This window comes from Giraffa tippelskirchi, chromosome X (assembly GCF_054371585.1).
Source record: "Giraffa tippelskirchi isolate mGirTip1 chromosome X, T2T-mGirTip1v1.2.pri, whole genome shotgun sequence".
NCBI classification, from domain to species: domain Eukaryota; kingdom Metazoa; phylum Chordata; class Mammalia; order Artiodactyla; family Giraffidae; genus Giraffa; species Giraffa tippelskirchi.
This window is the reverse complement of record NC_137289.1, coordinates 99,100,643-99,119,859: the sequence shown is the minus strand read 5'-3', so window position 1 is coordinate 99,119,859 and position 19,217 is coordinate 99,100,643. Positions and strand designations below refer to the sequence as shown.

The window sequence follows — 19,217 nt, the reverse complement described above, 5'->3', positions numbered from 1 at the left end:
TATCAGAGTAAGTTCCATTCTATTCCTAGCTTGCTGTCTTGAATATAGATTCAGTTCAGTTCAGTTCAGTCGCTCAGTCGTGTCCGACTCTCTGCGACCCCATGAATTGCAGCACGCCAGGCCTCTCTGTCCATCACCAACTCCTGGAGTCCACCCAAACCCATGTCCATCGAGTCGGTTATGCCATCCAACCATCTCAGCCTCTGTCGTCCCCTTCTCCTTCCGCCCCCAATCCTACCCAGCATTAGGGTCTTTTCCAATGAGTCAGCCCTTCGCATGAGGTGGCCCAAGTATTGGAGTTTCAGCTTCAACATCAGACCTTCCAGTGAACACCCAGGATTGATCTCTTTTAGGATGGATTGGTTGGATCTCCTTGCAGTCCAAGGGACTCTCAAGAGTCTTCTCCAACACCACAGTCCAAAAGCATCAATTCTTCGGTGCTCAGCTTTCTTCACCGTCCAACTCTCACATCCATACATGACCACTGGAAAAACCATAGCCTTGACTAGACGGACTTTTGTTGGCAAAGTAATGTCTCTGCTTTTAAATATGCTATCTAGGTTGGCCATAACCTTCCTTCCAAGGAGTAAGCGTCTTTTAAGTTCATGGCTGCAATCACCATCAGCAGTGATTTTGGAGCCCCCCAAAATAAAGTCTGACACTGTTTCCAGTGTTTCCCCATCTGTTCGCCATGAAGTGATGGGACCGGATGCCATGATCTTAGATTTCTGAATGTTGAGTTTTAAGCCACCTTTTTCACTCTCCTCTTTCTCTTTCATCAGGAGGCTCTTTAGTTCTTCACTTTCTGCCATAAGGGTGGTGTCACCTGCATATCTGAGGATATGGCGTGTGACTAAATAAGGGCCAGTTTGTCCAAAGCACTGTGTGCCTCTTCCTGTTTTTCACCCAGAATTCCTTCACGACGCAGTGTCATTCAGGGATCGCAGAGGTTACAACTTACCCCTGTAGAACTGGCTGTGAGCAACGCTGTTTCTGTTAGGGATCCTAATTCATCTGAAGCCAGAGATGGAATTTCTGAGCTGGAGTGCATCAGTGTCCTCAGGTGTGACCTATTAGAGCTGTTTTGGGTTGGCATCCAGGATGAGCACTCTGAACTGTTTGCAGATCTCTGTCCCAGGGCATGAAATCTCAGAACTGTTTGGGGGGGGGGGTCTGTGTCCAGAGGGTTGGGCCTCTCAGCTATTCATACATCTGCACACGAGAACAGTCTGAAGAGAGAGGCTGGATGGACCCCACTCTCACGGGCCTTAGAAGCAGGCCTGTGATGTCACATTTGCTACGATTTCTACCATGCCTCCCTACAGAGAGAAAAGCTTGGGGCCCCATCCTCAGAGAGGGTAATAATGCACAGTTCACAGAAGCCCAGGTAATAATCCTGTTAAGAAAAATACTTGCTGATATGACTGCCACCCTTGATAGGGGCCCTGTGACAAAAACTGTGTACACACACTCTCTCAGTCCATCTGCCCAACCCACAACAAGGAGGGCACCGTTAGCAGATGGGCGCCCAAGGCCCAGTGCAGAGGGAAGGTCTCAGCTCATGAGGAGGGGAGGAACTGGATGGAAGCTTGGGCTCCTTGGAGGAGGCGGGAAAGACTCAGCACAACCCTGGCCAGGGAGTGGGGGAGGGGGGCGTTGGCACAGGGCCACAAGGACCCTATGGCTGACTCACTGTCAGGGTATGTCTCTGTGTCTCCCCATCACACACCCAGCTTCTTATCTGATGGATGGAATGGACTCGTCACATTCCCTGGGGATGTGATCATGGAAGGTACAGAGTTGAGCCTCCAAGCAGCTGGGGGGAAATCTCACATTCACCAATTTGCATGAGGCTCCACCACAAATGCAGAGATCCCTGCCTCTCTTTCCCCCGTTAGAGCAGTCATTGGCAGGGAGATCAGCAAGAGGGCAGTCTGGGCAGGATAGGTTGTGAGGGACCCTGTGTGCAGCATGAGCCTCCCCAGGAATGGAGAATGTCCTTTTCTTGATGGGCAGAGGCCCCTGATGTGTGTGAAGGGAGCGTGATTAAGGCCCAGGCCATGGGCAACTGAGTCATTCTCTAGAGAAAGAGAGGATTTTACTCCCCAGGAGTAAAATGGAGACATCAGGATTTTACTCCCCAGTTTTTCCACTAGGATCTAGGATACTTTTCTCCCAGATAGGTATCTCCTCTAGGCTGTTGCTCAAATGTCACAATCTTAGAACTTCCCTGACCACTCTTTCTAGATATCATCCCCTCTCTCTATTTCACTATCCCAATTTAATGTTAATCATGGCAGTTACAAACACCTGATAAATTACTTGTATTTGGGGACCACATGATCCCAACAGAATGTAAGCTCCATGAGGAAAAGGTCGATTTTCTCTTTCCAAGCACACAAATTTGTGCTTGACACATACTTTGGAGAGAATGCATGAACAACGGAATGAACAGACAGTTAAGCCTGTTGAGAGAAGCTTAGCTAGACAGGCTGAGGATTCTGCTAGAGAACATATTCAGGGATGATAAGATGATGACAAAGCTGTGATCTTTATCTCACCTACGAGGTGGTGTCCTTGGGTCCCCTCGAAATTGACCCCTTTCCTAACAGAATGGAAGGTCCTGTTGTCTTTTTCACATATTACTCGCGGTCAACGTCAGAGGCCTTCCCCACGCCAGGACCTCAGATTCCAGTCGGAAGCTTTACTTATCCTGCCCACTGGGGGACTGTGGCTGGATATTTCTGCCTTAAACCGGAAAGCTCAAACAACTACGATGCGCAGCATAGATAAAATGCTTTCAATGCTCTTTGTTACGACAGTGGTCACTATAGACAAGTAATCTTCAGTTTATGAAGACTTCTTTTTGAGTCCAAGATGGCAGCAATCTGTGGGGTTTTCACCCTAACCTTGCCCTTCCGCCCTTGGCGGATCATCCTGGAATGGTCCCCGGGCATCTATATCTGCTGTTCCCCAATTCCACCAGCAAGGGGCGCGCGAGATGAAACAGTTCTGTCCTGGGATATACCACTGAGGGGAAGCGGTAAGACCCCCCCCCCACTCTGGAAGGTACCATTGGGAGAGGGCGTTCCACAGCAGGGAGGGCCCCCTTACACCGCGTCAGGCATGGACCACAGTTCCCAGGCGCGGCGCTCAGGGCGCCTCTGGGTCTATCCCGATTCGCTCCTCTTCGTCTTCCCGCTGCTTTCGAATCCGAGTGGACACTGGTATTCAGCGGAAACTTTCTTCGTCTCTTTTCCAACTCCACCCCTTCGTTGGTGGGACGACTACGGAGCGAGAGACCTGCTGTCGGTTTGGGTATGGCGTCAGAGAAGCTTTCTGGGTAGTGACTGGTCACCGCGTGATTGCGGGCGCTGTGGGCACAGAACTGGAACTGAGGGCGAGAGGCGCGTGTATACGCGTGCGCCTGCGTTAGCGTGCGCAACGATGCAGAGCATGCAATTTTCCTCCGAGTTTTATTGCTTTTCCCAAAGGGGTCGAATAGCTGCTCTGGTTAGTGGCGAGGTTTGGCGCGGTCACTGGCCGTGCATGGTGACTGCGTTTCAGTCTTGTTTAGCTCTCGCTCAGTCTGGATCCTGTGGCAGCGCACGGTCTTCACACAAATGCACGCAATTCATGTCCAGGGAGAGGTCTCTGAGTTTGGTGTCTCTCCCTGGAGAGTATACTGTATCTGGCACCTTGGGATTGTGTGTTGCTACGTGTGACAACACGGGTGCTGTTTGGCTACATTTGATCTTGAGCCTTTGGGCGGAATTGTGAGTGATGGGACATTTGATGTGAGTGGATTTTGTGAGCCATAATACAAAGCCTCTAGGATGTGTGCCTGTATACCGGGATGTGCATCTTTGGAGGTTTCTTGCCTTTCAGTCCCTGTGTGTGAGATCTCTGTGTTAGGGGTCTGCACCCCAGAATGTGAGATCACTGAGCTTTTTGATTCTGGGTTCCAAGTTGTGATGCCTCTGTGCTGCTTTAAGGATGGGTTAGTCTAAAGGTGTAAAGGATCAGCTGCCTGGGGCTCTATGCAGAGGTTGCAAATTTTTCCTTTGTCTGGGAACTTTGTCTTAAGATTATATGATATTCTTGAGTTATTAAAACTTCTGCCTTTCCGTTTAGGAGGGTTTGTATTAGGTCGGTAAGTGTCCGCGTGGTTTGGGAGTCAGTCTCCATGATGTGAAGCATCTGTGCAGTTCGCATTTGTTTCTGTCTGGAAGACTTTGGACTGTTTGCAGGGTCTCTGTCACAGCGTGTATGGTTATGGTCTCTGTTGTGTTTGAGCGTCTGAGACTCGAGTTGTGTGCTCTCTGTGCAGAGATTCAGTGAGCTCTTTTTGGTGTCTCTGGCTGTCTATGAGCTGTTGGAAGTCTTCGTGTTAGAAATAAAACCTCTTACGTTCTTGGCTGTGAGGTCTCTGTCCAGGAAGTGAGGATTTGGTAGCTGGCAGATATGATTCTGAAGCCGGGAACCTGACATGCTGACTGTGTGTTGTTGAGTGTATCACTTGCCTCGTGAAATCTCAGTATGTATCATAATTAATACAGTGGGGCCAGTGCCCATCTTGGAGGGTACCTGTGCATGTTAGCAATGTGTTTAAAGGGCCTGCCTCCAGACTGTCCTTCAGCAAATGTTTTCTGAGCACCTGCCATAGACCTGAGCACTATTGGAGGAGCTTGGGACAGGGCAAAACTAACCAAGTCTCTCATTGCATAGACTTGGTGGTCAGTAAGTAAATCAAGGGTGGCAGGCACTATGAAGAAAGATATTGCTAGATCAGGGGAAAAGGTGTATGTGGGTATGATATTATGATTTTCTTCAAGATAATGAGGGAAAGTCTCCCTGAAAGATGCCAAGTAAGCAGAGATCTGGAGGAAGTGAGGGAGCAGGTCGTGGGGTTACCTAAGGGAAGAGCATTCCAGGCAGAAGGAACAACAAATGCAACAGTCCTGGCATAGAAATCTACTTGGCGTGCTCCTGAATGTCAAGGAGTCCTGTGATGCACTGGGTTTGGCTCGTAGCTCTCATTGAAAGGGGCCTGGTGCTGCTATTTCTGTTTGTCCCCCAGTTTGTGGTCATCTGCATTTCACAGATGAAGGACTCAAGGCTCCAACATGTGCCCTGCACCTTCTCTCCTACCTATACCTGAAATTAGGAGTGAAACCTTCTGGTCCATCAGGAGAGACAGAGAACTTGAGTGTACCAGCTGCAGGGATGATAGCATCCGCGTTGAATGTCAGCCGAGCAGCGTACCTCAGTTTTAATGTGGGAATCATGCCTCATATCGTTGCCTGCCCTTGATGGAGGGCAGGACTTAAGAAGGAGAAAGGGAACTGGGGCAAAGGAGAGAGGCAGGAAGGGGAAGCTGGAGGACAATGAGAAAAAAAAATGAATGGTCTCATCACATTGCTTGGATTTGGCCCAAATCACCTTGATTAAATGATTGGAGTGATATATATATATATATATATATATATATATATATATATATATTTTTTTTTTTTTTTTTTTTTACTTTGTCCCTGTCCCTACCCTTTCTTTCCCTCCCCTTCTCTTTTGTGCCTGGGATACCACCTGGGGCTGGAGATTTCTTTTCTGTAAATTTTTCAACTACAAGCTTGCTTTTAAAATAGGTTATCTGTTTCTTTTTCACTGAAATTTGATAGTTTGTTCCGCTTCACCTAAATTGCCAGATGTAGTTATTCTATGACTATAAACTTATTCATAGAAGCCTTTTAATTTCTGTGGAATCTGTAACCTATTTCTTTCCTGATATTGGCAAGTTTTGTCTATAGTTATCTTGCTTTTGTTTTATTCTTCTGGTTGGAAATTTATGAATTCGTAGTGACCTTTTGAAAGAGCCAGCTTTGGGTTTTGTCGATTATCTATATATTTTTTCTAATATCTGTTCCGATCTCTATTTCCCTTATTTTGCTGAGTCTCGCTACCAAAGGGGTTTAATAAAGTCCCTGAAAGTTTCCCAAGTATAGTGTAATCTCACAGATTCTAGGGCACTGTTGTAGCCGCACTGAGTGAGATCCACTGAATGTAGATCATGGCATCTGCACTTTTTACAAGAAGTCCTCAGTTCTGATTGACGTGGACAACGTGTCTAGGCACTACTGGAGCAGAGGCATGGTCTTATTTTCCCTACTGCCAGGCTGTCTTCACTGAGAGCATGTGACAGGGTTGTCTGTTTTCTCTGATGCACAAACCCAAGGGGTATGACACAAACTCAAGGGGGTTGACAATTAAATGGAGGGAGGCTTTGGACTAGAGCAGATGCGGTGGACTTTGGAAAAAGTAGATGCATTAGAGATTTTCGAAGTAAAAGTGACAGAACTCAGCAAGAATATGGACTTGAAGTGAAGGAGAGGGAATTGTAAACATGGTTAAGACCAAGTTTCTGTGTCCTGTCATAAGGGTACAAAGGTGTCATGGGAAATCCTGGAAGTTGGCCAGGTCTGGAAAGAATTCCAAATAAGATTTTTATGTTTATGAGCTCATGGTCTAGATGGATACAATAACCAGTATTTACATACTTAAAAGTTCCTTTTCCTTTTAAAAAAAAGTGAGAGGTATTGAGATATAATTTATATACAATAGAAGTCAATGCTTTAAAGCATTACCGTTTGTCGAGTTTTCACATATGCATACCATTGCGTAAATGCTACCACAACAAAAATGTAGAAAACGCCCCATTCGTTTGAAAATGCTCCTTTGGGCTATTTGCATTCAGACTCCTTCCTCCATTCCTATACCCTGGCCACCGCAGATATATTTCTGTGCCTATAGTTGTGCCTTTTCCAGGAATCCATTGACATGAAATCATATAACACATAGCCTTCTGTGTCTGACATCTCTCAGTGGCACAGCTGAGATGCATCCTTGCTGTTACATGCATTAGGAGTTCCTTTTGAAATGACTGTGTAGTATTCTCCTGCACGAGTATACACTTTTGTTTCTCTTTCATCTATATGCCAGTTGTTGAATAGTTGGGCTGTTTCTGGTTTTTGGCTATTAGGAGTACATGAGTAGGATATTTTAGTAATGGTCCTTGTGTGAATATGTTTTCCTTTGTCTTGGGTAAAATTAAAACTCCTAGTAAGTACGAAAATTCCTGAGAATAAGAAGAATGTGCTACTGGAGACGAGTGAAGAAATAGCTACAGAAGGAATGACAAGGCTAAGCCAAAGTGGAAACAACCCCCAGCTGTGGATGTGTCTGGTGGTGAAAGTCAAGTCCGATGCTAAAAGAACAATATTGTACAGGAACCAGAGGTATATTCTGAGAAATCAGTTACCAGTTCAGAGATATAAAGGTGCAGTGCTGCAAGCAACAGATGGAAACAGAGGTATGTATTTCTGTGTCTCTTCCATGGAAGTGAGTAAAGCCATCGCAAGCGTGATGGAAAACCCAGAAGCAGAGAAGGAAATGGTTCATCAAAGCATGTATAAAAATAGGTATTAAAAACCGTAATGTCTGTTTCTGTCACGAATGTCTTTCTGAGACACATTCTCCACTAAGGGTAACCTGGGACTACCTATCACCAGTTTGTGGATGCATAAGAAAGACTGCCCTGGAAGGAAAAATATATAGTCTTCAAGCCCCTTTCTCATCCTCCAGAGACCCTGCCGTTCCAGGACTCCACCTCAGTGGCGAGAAAACCTCAACGTGCACGGCACACGCCGAACTCCGGGAGCATGCGCAGTGTGTGCACGTGCACCCGTTGCTGCGCATGCGCCTTGGTGCACATACATCCTGAGCGTTCTGTGAGGAGCGTTGGGCCTGAGGCGGTTGGGTTTATTCAGTCCCGGTTCCTTCTCACTGCTTGCGAGTCACCAGGTAGGTCCACAGATCTGTCCTGTCTGGAGTTGAAGTGTGCGAGTGTGTGAGGGGGAGCCAGCGAGTTTCGGGCGGGTCGGGCAGTGCGATCTGGGGCCTTTGAGGAGGAAAGCCCTCGAGGTCGTCATCTTTCTCCTCAGAGGTGTCGCGACGCCATAGTTCTTGCCCTGGTGGCTGGAGGGGAAGGGCGGTGGGCAGAAGAGGGCAGGGGTCGGGTGATGGTGGGGGGGAGACTTGGGAGTGCTATTTGAAATATCTGGTTCACTGGGGCCCTGGAACTGACGACAGAGCACAGAATCTGGGGCCGGCAGTGGGACCTGGGCAGGGGGCGGGGTGGGCGATTAAGGAAAGGCCTAGAAACCGGACCGCGGGGGGGTTGTGACTGTATTGTTATAGCCACGCGTTTTGGGGAACAAACTCACTCAGAGGGACAATGCAGGTAATGGAGGGCAGTTTATTACACCGGCGGGCCCAAGGCAGAGTCTCCTCTTAGCCAAGGACCCCGACCAGCATTTGTGAAAATCTTTTATACCCCATGTGTACGTGTCCGAACTCACCACCCCAAATTCCTGGAGACTTACATAAACAAAGGAAGGGTAAATACAATCACAGTAATCTCATCATTTAGGTGTTATGTGTTCAAACAGTTAAACAGTTGGCCAATAATCAATAAGCCGGAGGTTACACTCCGATAGGTACAGAAACATTTACGGCCTGTCCAGAGACAGGGGTGATTAGTGTATGTTTTCTCTTAGGCGATGAGTAACCTGGATAGGATCTTCAAGGTTCCCCTGTCCGGAGGGGGTCTTATCCTTCTATTGTCGTTTTCACAGGCACTAGGCACAGAGTTCAGAGTCCATTAGAGAGGTGGCCGAGCATGATCAGCACCAACAGGCCTAAGATGGAGTCCAGGCCCCAGGAATTCCTTCTTCATTATCCCGGGTTTTGTGATAAGGTGTCAAGGGAGACGTGGACCAGTTGCTCTGCATGCACTCACCTCAGCCCCAGACCCTGAGAAAATCAGGCTGTAAAGACTGAGCCTTTCTTCTTGTTCCAGCTGAATTCCAAGGGAGTTGGGGGAGATATGTCTGGTGAAAAGGAGTGTGACAAAAGGAACAGTCCTGGATTTTTAATTCCTAGCAGCGTTTCACTAAATATCTTCATGATGGAGAATTCTGTTGTGAAATCAAACTTCCTCACAAAAGTTCAGCCTTCCTGTGTACCTTAAGGTGATTTCTCTGCCAGCTTAGCAAAGACAAATATGGCTTTTCTAGCAACTGTATTTGGTGTACTTGGAATGCATGTACACTCGTACTTAACCAGAGTTTTCTTTTGAAAGTATTTTCACATTTTTTAAAAAATAATAAGTCAACGTATGGTCATAAAAGTGATCAAATATAGCTGTACTCTTAAATACATTTTCTAAATCACAATATTCTACTTTCAGGGAGAAATATGAGTTTGCAAGTGGCATCAACATTGGGACCTGTAGATCAAGAGTGCTCCCAGCTGGGTGAACCTGTGGTTGTGAGTACCTTACCATTTGATGTTTTCTATTAGCACAAGTTTATTTTGGAGAAAATATTGTTAAGTAGTGAGGTCGTTGCTGAGCCGCAGAAAGACGGCCGGGATTCTTGGCCTCTGGAGGAGAAGAATTCAATCCGGGGCCAGAGACGAGGCTGGATCGCCCAGAGCTTTGGTGTGATCAAGTTTTATTAAAGTGTAAACGAGATAGAGAAAGCTTCTGACATAGGCATCGGAAGGGGGTAGAAAGAGTACTCCCCTGCTAGTCTTCAGCTGGATGATACATAGTCACTAGCAGTTTGTTAATGAAAGAAAGGAATGTCTTAAACTCAGAATGGCACCAGGCCCCTCATCCATAAGATGTATTTTGGAATAATCTGGGCACCAGACATCCCGGGTCATAAAACGATTGACTTGAATTTTGCAGAAAGGCAGATCATGCAAATAGTTTCATTTACATAGATTAGGGGAACAATGTCTGAGTATAACATACTGGTTTGTCAAGTAAGTTCTGAGCCATTAGGCGGAAGACAGCGCTTGGGGTAAATGCAGAGTACAATAACATAGCTTAAGACAAACATTTCCATAAGAAAAAAGGATTGGTTAACTCAAAGTTTGAGAATAGTTAACTTCAGGTGAAACCAGGTGTCATGGCAACACAGTATTTTCAGAGAAACCTCTTTTAAATTTGTATAGAGAAGGGAAACAATATCCCTAGTTTGTTTCATCCTGCCGCTTAAGAGAGAGAGAAAATGTCTGACACTTGCAGCCTATTTCCTCCGTTTGGAGACTCCTGGCCTTCCTGCCGGTTGCCCTCTCAGTAAGTAGTACAGATGCAGCGATAAAGGTCTTTCATGCTGATAAAGGGTGACAGTTTGTCTTAGGAAGGAACATTGATCCAGATATATTACAGTCTGGTGTTGCCTGGATGAGTATACCGTTAAATTCCCTGGAAATGTGCCCAGTGACTCCCTTCCTCCTGCTTATTAACAACAGATTGCATACTTCCATCCCAACATAGATTTAAATAGCTTCCAAAGTCTTTCTGGGTAACTCTTAGGGGAGCTAACTTTTCTCTGTGGGAAGAGTAACTTTATTAAAAGTAAGTACATAGAATTGTGTTGGGAAAATGTTGTTAGGTTAACTTATGATCAGATATATCTGTGTCTTATGTATATTTATGCTATTAGATGTATTAACAACAAAAGGTTTTTATTTGCATGCCCACTCTACTAGGACCAGTAGCCCAGTGTTGAGCAACCTCAACAAGGGGAACCACCAGCTGAAATGCAGGATATCACACCGGCAAAGGAGGAAATAAATGAAGAGGATCCAGTGGATCGTGGTGAAGAGAAGCTTGAGACATAATTTATATACAAGAGAAGTCAATGCTTTAAAGCATTCCTGTTTGTCGAGTTTTGACATATGCATACCATTGCGTAAATGCTACCACAACAAAAAGGTAGAAAACGTCCCGTTGGTTTGAAAATGCTCCCTCGGGTGAGAATGCAAACTAGTACAGCCACTATGGAGAACAGTGTGGAGATTCCTTAAAAAACTGGGAATAGAACTGCCATACGACACAGCAATCCCTCTGCTGGGCATACACACCAAGGAAACCAGAATTGAAAGAGACACGTGTAGCCCAGTGTTCATCACAGCACTGTTTACAATAGCCAGGACATGGAAGCAACCTAGATGTCCATCAGCAGACGAATGAATAAGGAAGCATTGGTACATATACCCAATGGAATATTACTCAGCCATTAGAAAGAATACATTTGAATCATTTCTATTGAGATGGATGAAACTGGAGCCCATTATTCAGAGTGAAGTAAGCCAGAAAGGAAAACACCAATACGGTATACTAATGCATATATATGGAATTTGAAAGACGGTAACCATAACCCTATTGCGAGACAGAATAAGAGACAGAGATGCATAGAACAGTCGTATGGACTCTGAGGGAGAAGGTGAGGGTGGGACGTTCTGAGAGAATAGCATTGAAACATGTATATTATCATATGTGAAACAGAACACCATTCCAGGTTCGATGCATGAGACAAATGCTCAGGGCTGGGGCAATGGGATGACCCAGAGGGATGGGATGGAGAGTGGGTGGGAGGGGGGTTCAGGATGGGGAACACATGTAAACCCATAGCTGATTCATGTCAATGTATGGCAAAAGCCACTACAATATTGTAAAGTAATTAGCCCCCAACTAAAATAAATAAATTTATTAAAAAAAAAAAAAAAAAAAAAGCAAATGCTCCCTCCGGCTATTTGCATTCAGATTCCTTCCTCCATTCCTATACCCTGGCAACCACAGATACATTTCTGTGCCTATAGTTGTGCGTTTTCCAGAAATCCATTGACATGAAATCATATAACACATAGCTTTCTGTGTCTGACATCTCTCAGTGGCACAGCTGAGATGCCTCCTTGCTGTTACATGCATTAGTAGTTCCTTTTGAAATGACTGTGTAGTATTCTTATGCATGAGTATACTCTTTTTTTCTTTCATCTACATACCAGTTGTTGAATAGTTTGGTTGTTTCTAGTTTTGGCTATTAAGAGTACATGAGTAGGATATTTTAGTAATGGTCCTTGTGTGAATATGTTTTCCTTTCTCTTGGGTAAAATTGGCTAAAATTAAAACGCCTAGGAAGTACCGAAATTCTTGAGAATAAGAAGAATATGCTACCGGAGAAGAGTGAAGAAATAGCTACAAAAGGAATGAAAAGGCTAAGCTAAAGTGGAAACAGCCCCCAGCTGTGGATGTGTCTGGTGGTGAAAGTCAAGTCCGATGCTAAAAGAAGAATATTGTACAGGAACCAGAGGTATATTCTGAGAAATCAGTTACCAGTTCAGAGATATAAATGTGCAATGCTCCAAGCAACAGATGGAAACGGAGGTACATATTTCTGTGTCTGTTCTATGGAAGTGAGTAAAGCCATTGCAAGCATGATGGAAAACCCAGAAGCAGAGAAGGAAATGGTTCATCAAAGCATGTATAAAAATAGGTATTCAAACCAGTAATGTCTATTCCTGTCATAAATGTCTTCCTGAGACACATTCTCCACTAAGGGTAACCTGGGACTACCTATCACCACAGTTTGTGGATGCGTAAGAAAGACTGCACTGGAAGGAAAAAAATACAGTCTTCAACCCCCTTTCTCATCCTCCAGAGACCCTGCGGTTCCAGGACTCTTACCTCAGTAGCGAGAAAAGCTCAACGTGCTCGGCACACGCGGAACTCAGGGAGCATGCGCAGTGTGTGCCCGTACACCCGCTACTGCGCATGCGCCTTGGTGCGCATAAGTAGCGCAGATTCTGTGAGGAGCGTTGGGCCTGAGGCGGTTGTGTTTACTCAGTCCCGGTTCCTTCTCGCTGCTTTCGAGTCACCGGGTAGGTCCACAGATCTGTCCTGTCTGGAGTTGATGTGTGCGAGCGTGTGAGGGGGAGCCAGCGAGTTTCGGGCGGGTCGGGCAGTGCGTTTTCGGGCCTTTGAGGAGGAAGGCCCTCGAGGTCGTCATCTTGCTCTTCAGAGGTGTCGTGATGCCATAGTTCTTGCCCTGGTGGCTGGAGAGGAAGCTCGGTGGGCAGAAGAGGGCAGGGGTCGGGTGATGGTGGGGGTGAGACTTGGGAGTGCTATTTGAAATATCTGGTCCACTGGGGCCCTGGAACTGATGACAGAGCACAGAATCTGGGGCCGGCAGTGGGACCTGGGCAGGGGGCGGGGTGGGCGATTAAGGAAAGGCCTAGAAACCGGACCGCGGGTGGGGGGGTGGGTTGTGACTGTCTCCCGGGTTTTGTGATAAGGTGTCAAGGGAGACGTGGACCGGTTGCTCTGCATGCAGACTCACTTCAGCCCCAGACACTGAGAAAATCGCCATAGTCAGGCTGTAAAGACTGAGCCTTCTAGTTCCAGCTGAATTCCAAGGGAGTTGGGGGAGATATGTCTGGTGAATAGGAGTGTGACAAAAGGAATAGTCCTGAATTTTTAACTCTTAGCAGTATTTCACTAAATATCTTCATAATGGAGAATTCTGTTGTGAAATCAAACTTCCTCACAAAAATTGAGCCTTCCTGTGTACCTTAAGGTAATTTCTCTGCCAGCTTAGCAAAGACAAAAATGGCTTTTCTAGTAACTGTATTTAGTGTGATTGGAATGCATGTACACTCATACTTAACCATCGTTTTCTTTTGAAAGTATTTTCACATTTTTAAAAAAAGTAATAAGTCAACATATGGCCATAAAAGTGATCAAATATAGCTCTAGTCATAAATACATTTTCTAAATCACAACATTCTACTTTCAGGGAGAAATATGAGTGGGCAAGTGGCATCAACACTGGGACCTATAGATCAAGAGTCCTCCCAGCTGGATGCACCTGTGGTTGTGAGTACCTTACCATTTGGTGTTTTCTATTAGCAGAAGTTTATTTTTGAGAAAATGATGTTAAGTAGTACAGATGCAGTGATAAAGGTCTTTCATGCTGATAAAGGGTGACAGTGTGTCTTAGGAAGGAACATTGATCCAGATATATTACAGTCTGGCGTTGCCTGGATGAGTATACTGTTAAATTCCCTGGAAATGTGCCCAGTGACTCCCTCCTCCTGCTTATTAACAACAGATTGCATACTTCCATCCCAACATAGAGTTAAATAGCTTCCAAAGTCTTTCTGAGTAACTCTTTTGGGAGTTAACTTTTCTCTGTGGGAAGAGAAACTTTATTAAAAGTAAGTACATAGAATTGTGTTGGGAAAATGTTGTTAGGTTTACTTATGATCAGATACATCTGTGTCTTATGTATATTTATGCTATTAGATGTATTAACAACAAAAGGTTTTTATTTGCATGCCCACTCTACTAGGACCAGCAGCCCAGTGTTGAGCAACCTCAACAAGGGGAACCACCAGCTGAAATTCATGATATCACACCTGCAAAGGAGGAAGTACATGAAGAGCATCCAGTGGATCGTGGTGAAGAGAAGCTGCAGCATGCCTGTCAAGGTAAAGTGTATCAGTGCATCTTGCCTTAAGACATACCCAGTGAGTGGAGGAAAGGAAACATTAGAAAAGGACTTCAGACAGTTCCTAAAAAACTGAGGAGAGTATAGTTTGCAGGTTCGTGTGGTTGGTGAAGTTTTCCCTTGTTTTCAAGACAAGTCGGGGGAGCATCTAAGTTGTCTGAGGACAACCCTGGAAAAGGAAAATGGTAATGACTTTCGGAAAATTCTGCTTTCTTTTTCTCCAGCAAAACATTCCTGGAATAATGCTCCTGAATTTCTTACTCATCACATTTTTACCATCCTAACCTAAGGCTTTTAATTCATAACACTGAGGGAATGAATATCATCATTCCCTTGTTTATATTGTAGGTTTTACAGCTGAATTGATGTATTTTTTTAATGATTCTGACCTGGAACTTGATCTCCCGGAATTGGCTGTGGCAAAGACTGGGGGTCAAGGTGGAGATGGTCCTGATGTCTAGGAGGAGATTGCGTCAAATATAGAGCCTGTTGAAATGCCAGAAGCAGGTATGTCATCCATTCAGAAAGTAATTTATGTGGTTTCTGTTTTTCAGAATATTGTATCTTTAATAATATAGAGGGAACATTACTATTATTTTAATAATAGAATTCACATATTCTTTGAAAGACAGTTCACATCCCAGATGCCTGAGTGCCTGACTTACAGACTTTCCAATAAAGAGACAGGATCAAAGCCATATCGAACTGAAAATAGGAAACCGTTTTCCTTTTTTTTTTATTTTTAAATAAATTTATTTATTTTAGTTGGAGGCTAATTACTTTACAATATTGTAGTGGTTTTTGCCATACATTGACATGAATCAGCCATGGGTTTACATGTGTTCCCCATCCTGAACCCCCCCCACACCTCCCTCCCCCTCCCATCCCTCCGGGTCATCCCACTGCCCCAGCCCTGAGCATTTGTCTCATGCATCGAACCTGGAATGATGTTCTGTTTCACATATGATAATATACATGTTTCAATGCTATTCTCTCAGAACGTCCCACCCTCACCTTCTCCCTCAGAGTCCATAAGACTGTTCTATGCATCTGTGTCTCTTATTCTGTCTCGCATATAGGGTTATCGTTACCATCTTTCAAATTCCATATATATGCATTAGTATACTGTATTGGTGTTTTTCTGTCTGGCTTACTTCACTCTGTATAATGGGCTCCAGTTTCATCCTTCTCAATAGAACTGATTCAAAAGGAAACCGTTTTCTTTCCTTGAGTATAAGTACTTTAAGCAACAGCTAATAATTTTCAGGTTCTTTTCTAATTTCTGCTTGTAACAAATACGGAATGCATTTGTAATAAATATCAGTTTACATGAAATATGCTCAGTAGGTTCTAGTACCAGCTTTAACATAATGTGTGTGATTCAGGTAAATCCCTTAACTTCTAAACTGAACTTTATTCATATAAGTTGTGAATTCAGAACAGATACACTAAAATGCCAATTTTTCCATGCTGATTTTTGCACTCTCTGATTCCCTTCGATGGAATGCATACAAGAGTACTCTGTTTTTCTTGATTGATTTATCATAAAATATCATCTAGAGTCAAATTATAACAGGGGAATTGAGATTTCATTTTCTGATGGGGGACCCATGTACACCCGTGGCTGATTCATATCAATGTATTGCAAAAAACACCACACTATTGTAAAGTAATTAGCCTCCAATTAAAATTAAAAAATTAATTTTTTTAAAAAAGAAAATGAGCCAACATTCTGCTTGATGTTTGTTAAATTCTCTCAAATTCTGAATTCTCTAGCTCTTAAGAAAATTAGTTGCATTTTAAATCCTTTCCCCATTGAAGCATGATATGACTGAATAATAAAATGGCAAAAGGTAGTCTAGTTTCCTGTTTCTGTGGCTGATCAAGTTGAGAGAGTGCATTTAGTCAGTGATATTCCAGGCAGGTGTGAGTGAGATACACATGCTAAGCACACTACCTGCCCCCATGTTTGGTCTGTTTTGGGGGGCGTTTTTTTGCTTATTTTAAGTGGAGGATCATTACTTTACACTACTCTGATGGTTTTTGCCATACACCCAACTCTCACTCTTAAGGAACTAGTAAAAATCTGAGCCTCACGATATAATCGTCTCTCACTATATCAAATATGTTATTTTTCCTCTTTGATACGTGAGTTTAAAAAGTTTTGAAGGTTAAAGTCTGTAACTCTAGTTCTTCCCACGTAATCAGCGTAGTATCTTTCACATAGGTGTTCTCCAGATTGCTGACAATTAATTGCATGGTTCTAATTTTACAGGAAGAACTTCATGGTTAGGGAAGATTTTACTGTGTATTAGCCTTCTAAATATTTTCACTTTACCTTTTTGTTCCATTCCATTAGAACATGTAGATGAAAGGACAACTTTCAGACTACTTGCAAGTAACTACAGAACATGATTAAAATGTTCTCTTAGAAACATCTTAGCCCTAAATATGTATGGTATTTAAAAAGAAAAATACATTAATTATAAAGTACATAAATATAAAATCCTACCCCCAACAAACAGGTAAGAAAAAGAGCAACAGAATAAACCTAACGGAAAAAGAAAAAGATACTTAATAAAAGACAGGTATGAATCGTCAGGAAGAGGAAAATAAACTCAACTAATAAATAAACACAATGTGGTAATTTACATAATTTTGTAACACACATATATATACACACATATTTTTTAATATTCTTTTCTGTTGTGATTTATCACAGGAGATTGGACATAGTTCCCTGTGCTGTATAGTAGGACCTTGTTGTTTATCCATTCTGAATGTGATAGTTTGTATCTGCCAACCCCAAATTGCCAGTCCATTCCTCTCAGTTTACATGATTGTGAAGAAAATGGACAAAGCCCAAGTATACCTAATAAGAAATATGAACAAGACACTAACAGTAGATTACAGAATTAAAACAGAGTATAATCTGGAACTCACATATTTTTAGAATATTGATGGGATGTGTCTAATAGGGTAGAAAAAGAAATATTATTTAACATAGCCCAGAGTAACTAAATAAGTAAACATCACAAGATACCGTGGATGAACTTTTGAAATTGGTCAGAGTTGTCTCTCAAAAGCCATTGTCATTCAGAAACAAACCAAAAAATCTCCTTTTCCAGATTTTCTTCTCTCTTCCTACTTGCTTTTCTCTCTCACTCATACTCCCTCTAGCTCTCCCGTTTCTTTTCTTCTCTCCTTTTTCTCTTTCTTCTTTTGGTGTGGCTGTGAGAAAGTCCTATTTCTGCTTCACATGTTGATGTCGCCAGTGATAGTAATGACTGAAAATTAGTGTCCCCATATAATTTATTATACCAACTGGAATGCTTTCCAAGGTGACAAGAAACATTTAGAATTACAAGAGGGCCACAAGTAAAAAGGGGGATAAATGTTTAACTGACTTAAAACAACCACATCAGGGATAAATTAGAACAAATGAAAATTTCTACACTCTTCCACAGTAGAGAAGAAACAAATGTACTACTGGCCTTTTTCTTTACTTCACTTAAGCAGTAACAGAGATAACAACTGTTGAGCTGTCCTATATTCGGAATATTATTTCAAACCAACACAGTTCAATGATACTTTTGGGGGATTTTTTGGTTTTAGTTTTGGTGTATTTTGTTTTTCTTAGGGTGTTTTTTGTTGTTAGATATTTTACTGAATGTGTACACAGTTTTGCCCTCTACTGAAAACGACCTTCTGATAGGTTCAATTGATTTCATTTGTTCTGAACTCAGTGTCCTTATTTTCTTGTATAACTAGGAAGGGTAGTGTGTTTTTAAAAATACTGGTAATACGCTTGAAAAGCCTATAAAATCTCTAGAGAGGATTAACTGAAGGTAAGCCAAAGGGTCGCCCGTAGTGTTCTTGTTTTAGTCCACTTTATAAAACTACAACTGCGATGAACTCTGTACACCTCTCCTGTCATCGAAATTTCTGCTAAGTAACTTTTTTAATGTATATATTATAGGTGAAGGGCGACGATTTGCTTGAAAGAAGATAGACTGAAGCCGTCTGTGCTGTTCTTATGTTGTATATTTGACTGTTAAAGTTCTGTCAATAAAGTTTCATTTTCTCCTTGCACATTTTTTGTTACATTTATCCCCGAGGATTTAATGGTATTGAAAATCCATGGTTTGTGATTTTTATGGCCTAGTTGAGGATGTATGTAGAGATAGAATGTTTGTATATAGATTTTCTGTTCCACAGTTCCTCTAAATATGCATATTAATTCCACAAATTTAGATCTAGATTATTTTTGCTTTTCAAAATATACTATAATATTTGAATATCAACAGTTTCTACTGGCTTAAACCTTAAACCTTTCCTCATTTTGCAGGATTGAACAAACCAGCCAGAATACTCTTGACTAAAGCAGGTGATAATCGGCATTTTTCCCGATAGGAAATGAGTAATCTTCTCCATTTCGACCTGTTTACGTTGCTTTTTTGTAGATACACTTTATCAGAGTAAGTTCCATTCTATTCCTAGCTTGCTGTCTTGAATATAGATTCAGTTCAGTTCAGTTCAGTCGCTCAGTCGTGTCCGACTCTCTGCGACCCCATGAATTGCAGCACGCCAGGCCTCTCTGTCCATCACCAACTCCTGGAGTCCACCCAAACCCATGTCCATCGAGTCGGTTATGCCATCCAACCATCTCAGCCTCTGTCGTCCCCTTCTCCTTCCGCCCCCAATCCTACCCAGCATTAGGGTCTTTTCCAATGAGTCAGCCCTTCGCATGAGGTGGCCCAAGTATTGGAGTTTCAGCTTCAACATCAGACCTTCCAGTGA

General features: G+C 43.2%; 1 protein-coding gene across 3 annotated transcripts; it reads left to right on the top strand.

Annotated features, from left to right (window-relative positions):
* Positions 1-3,083: 3,083 nt before the first annotated feature.
* Positions 3,084-18,509, top strand: LOC145535946 (uncharacterized). 3 transcript variants are annotated; one of them, XM_081564294.1, is made up of 12 exons: positions 3,098-3,318; positions 7,118-7,366; positions 7,639-7,857; positions 8,915-9,086; positions 9,305-9,384; positions 10,618-11,215; positions 12,047-12,404; positions 12,570-12,789; positions 13,704-13,783; positions 14,259-14,397; positions 14,766-14,924; positions 18,397-18,509. In XM_081564294.1, the coding sequence occupies exons 8-11, from the start codon at positions 12,648-12,650 to the stop codon at positions 14,876-14,878; spliced, it is 474 nt and encodes a 157-aa protein (XP_081420420.1). In that variant the 5' UTR covers positions 3,098-3,318; positions 7,118-7,366; positions 7,639-7,857; positions 8,915-9,086; positions 9,305-9,384; positions 10,618-11,215; positions 12,047-12,404; positions 12,570-12,647; the 3' UTR covers positions 14,879-14,924; positions 18,397-18,509. The 3 variants fall into 3 exon arrangements, with proteins under 3 accessions (XP_081420421.1, XP_081420420.1, XP_081420422.1); XM_081564296.1 differs by having other exon boundaries at positions 10,618-11,354; XM_081564295.1 differs by having other exon boundaries at positions 3,084-3,318; positions 10,618-11,354; positions 12,047-12,789.
* Positions 18,510-19,217: the final 708 nt, after the last annotated feature.

What these genes read in the sequence shown, in the direction of transcription:
- LOC145535946 (XM_081564295.1), top strand. Translation starts at nt 12,504, where the DNA reads ATGCGTAAGAAAGACTGCACTGGAAGGAAAAAAATACAGTCTTCAACC. An exon ending in CGCTGCTTTCGAGTCACCGG is followed by an intron (nt 12,790 to 13,703) that starts GTAGGTCCACAG and finishes TTCTACTTTCAG; the next exon opens with GGAGAAATATGAGTGGGCAA. An exon ending in AGCTGGATGCACCTGTGGTT is followed by an intron (nt 13,784 to 14,258) that starts GTGAGTACCTTA and finishes CCACTCTACTAG; the next exon opens with GACCAGCAGCCCAGTGTTGA.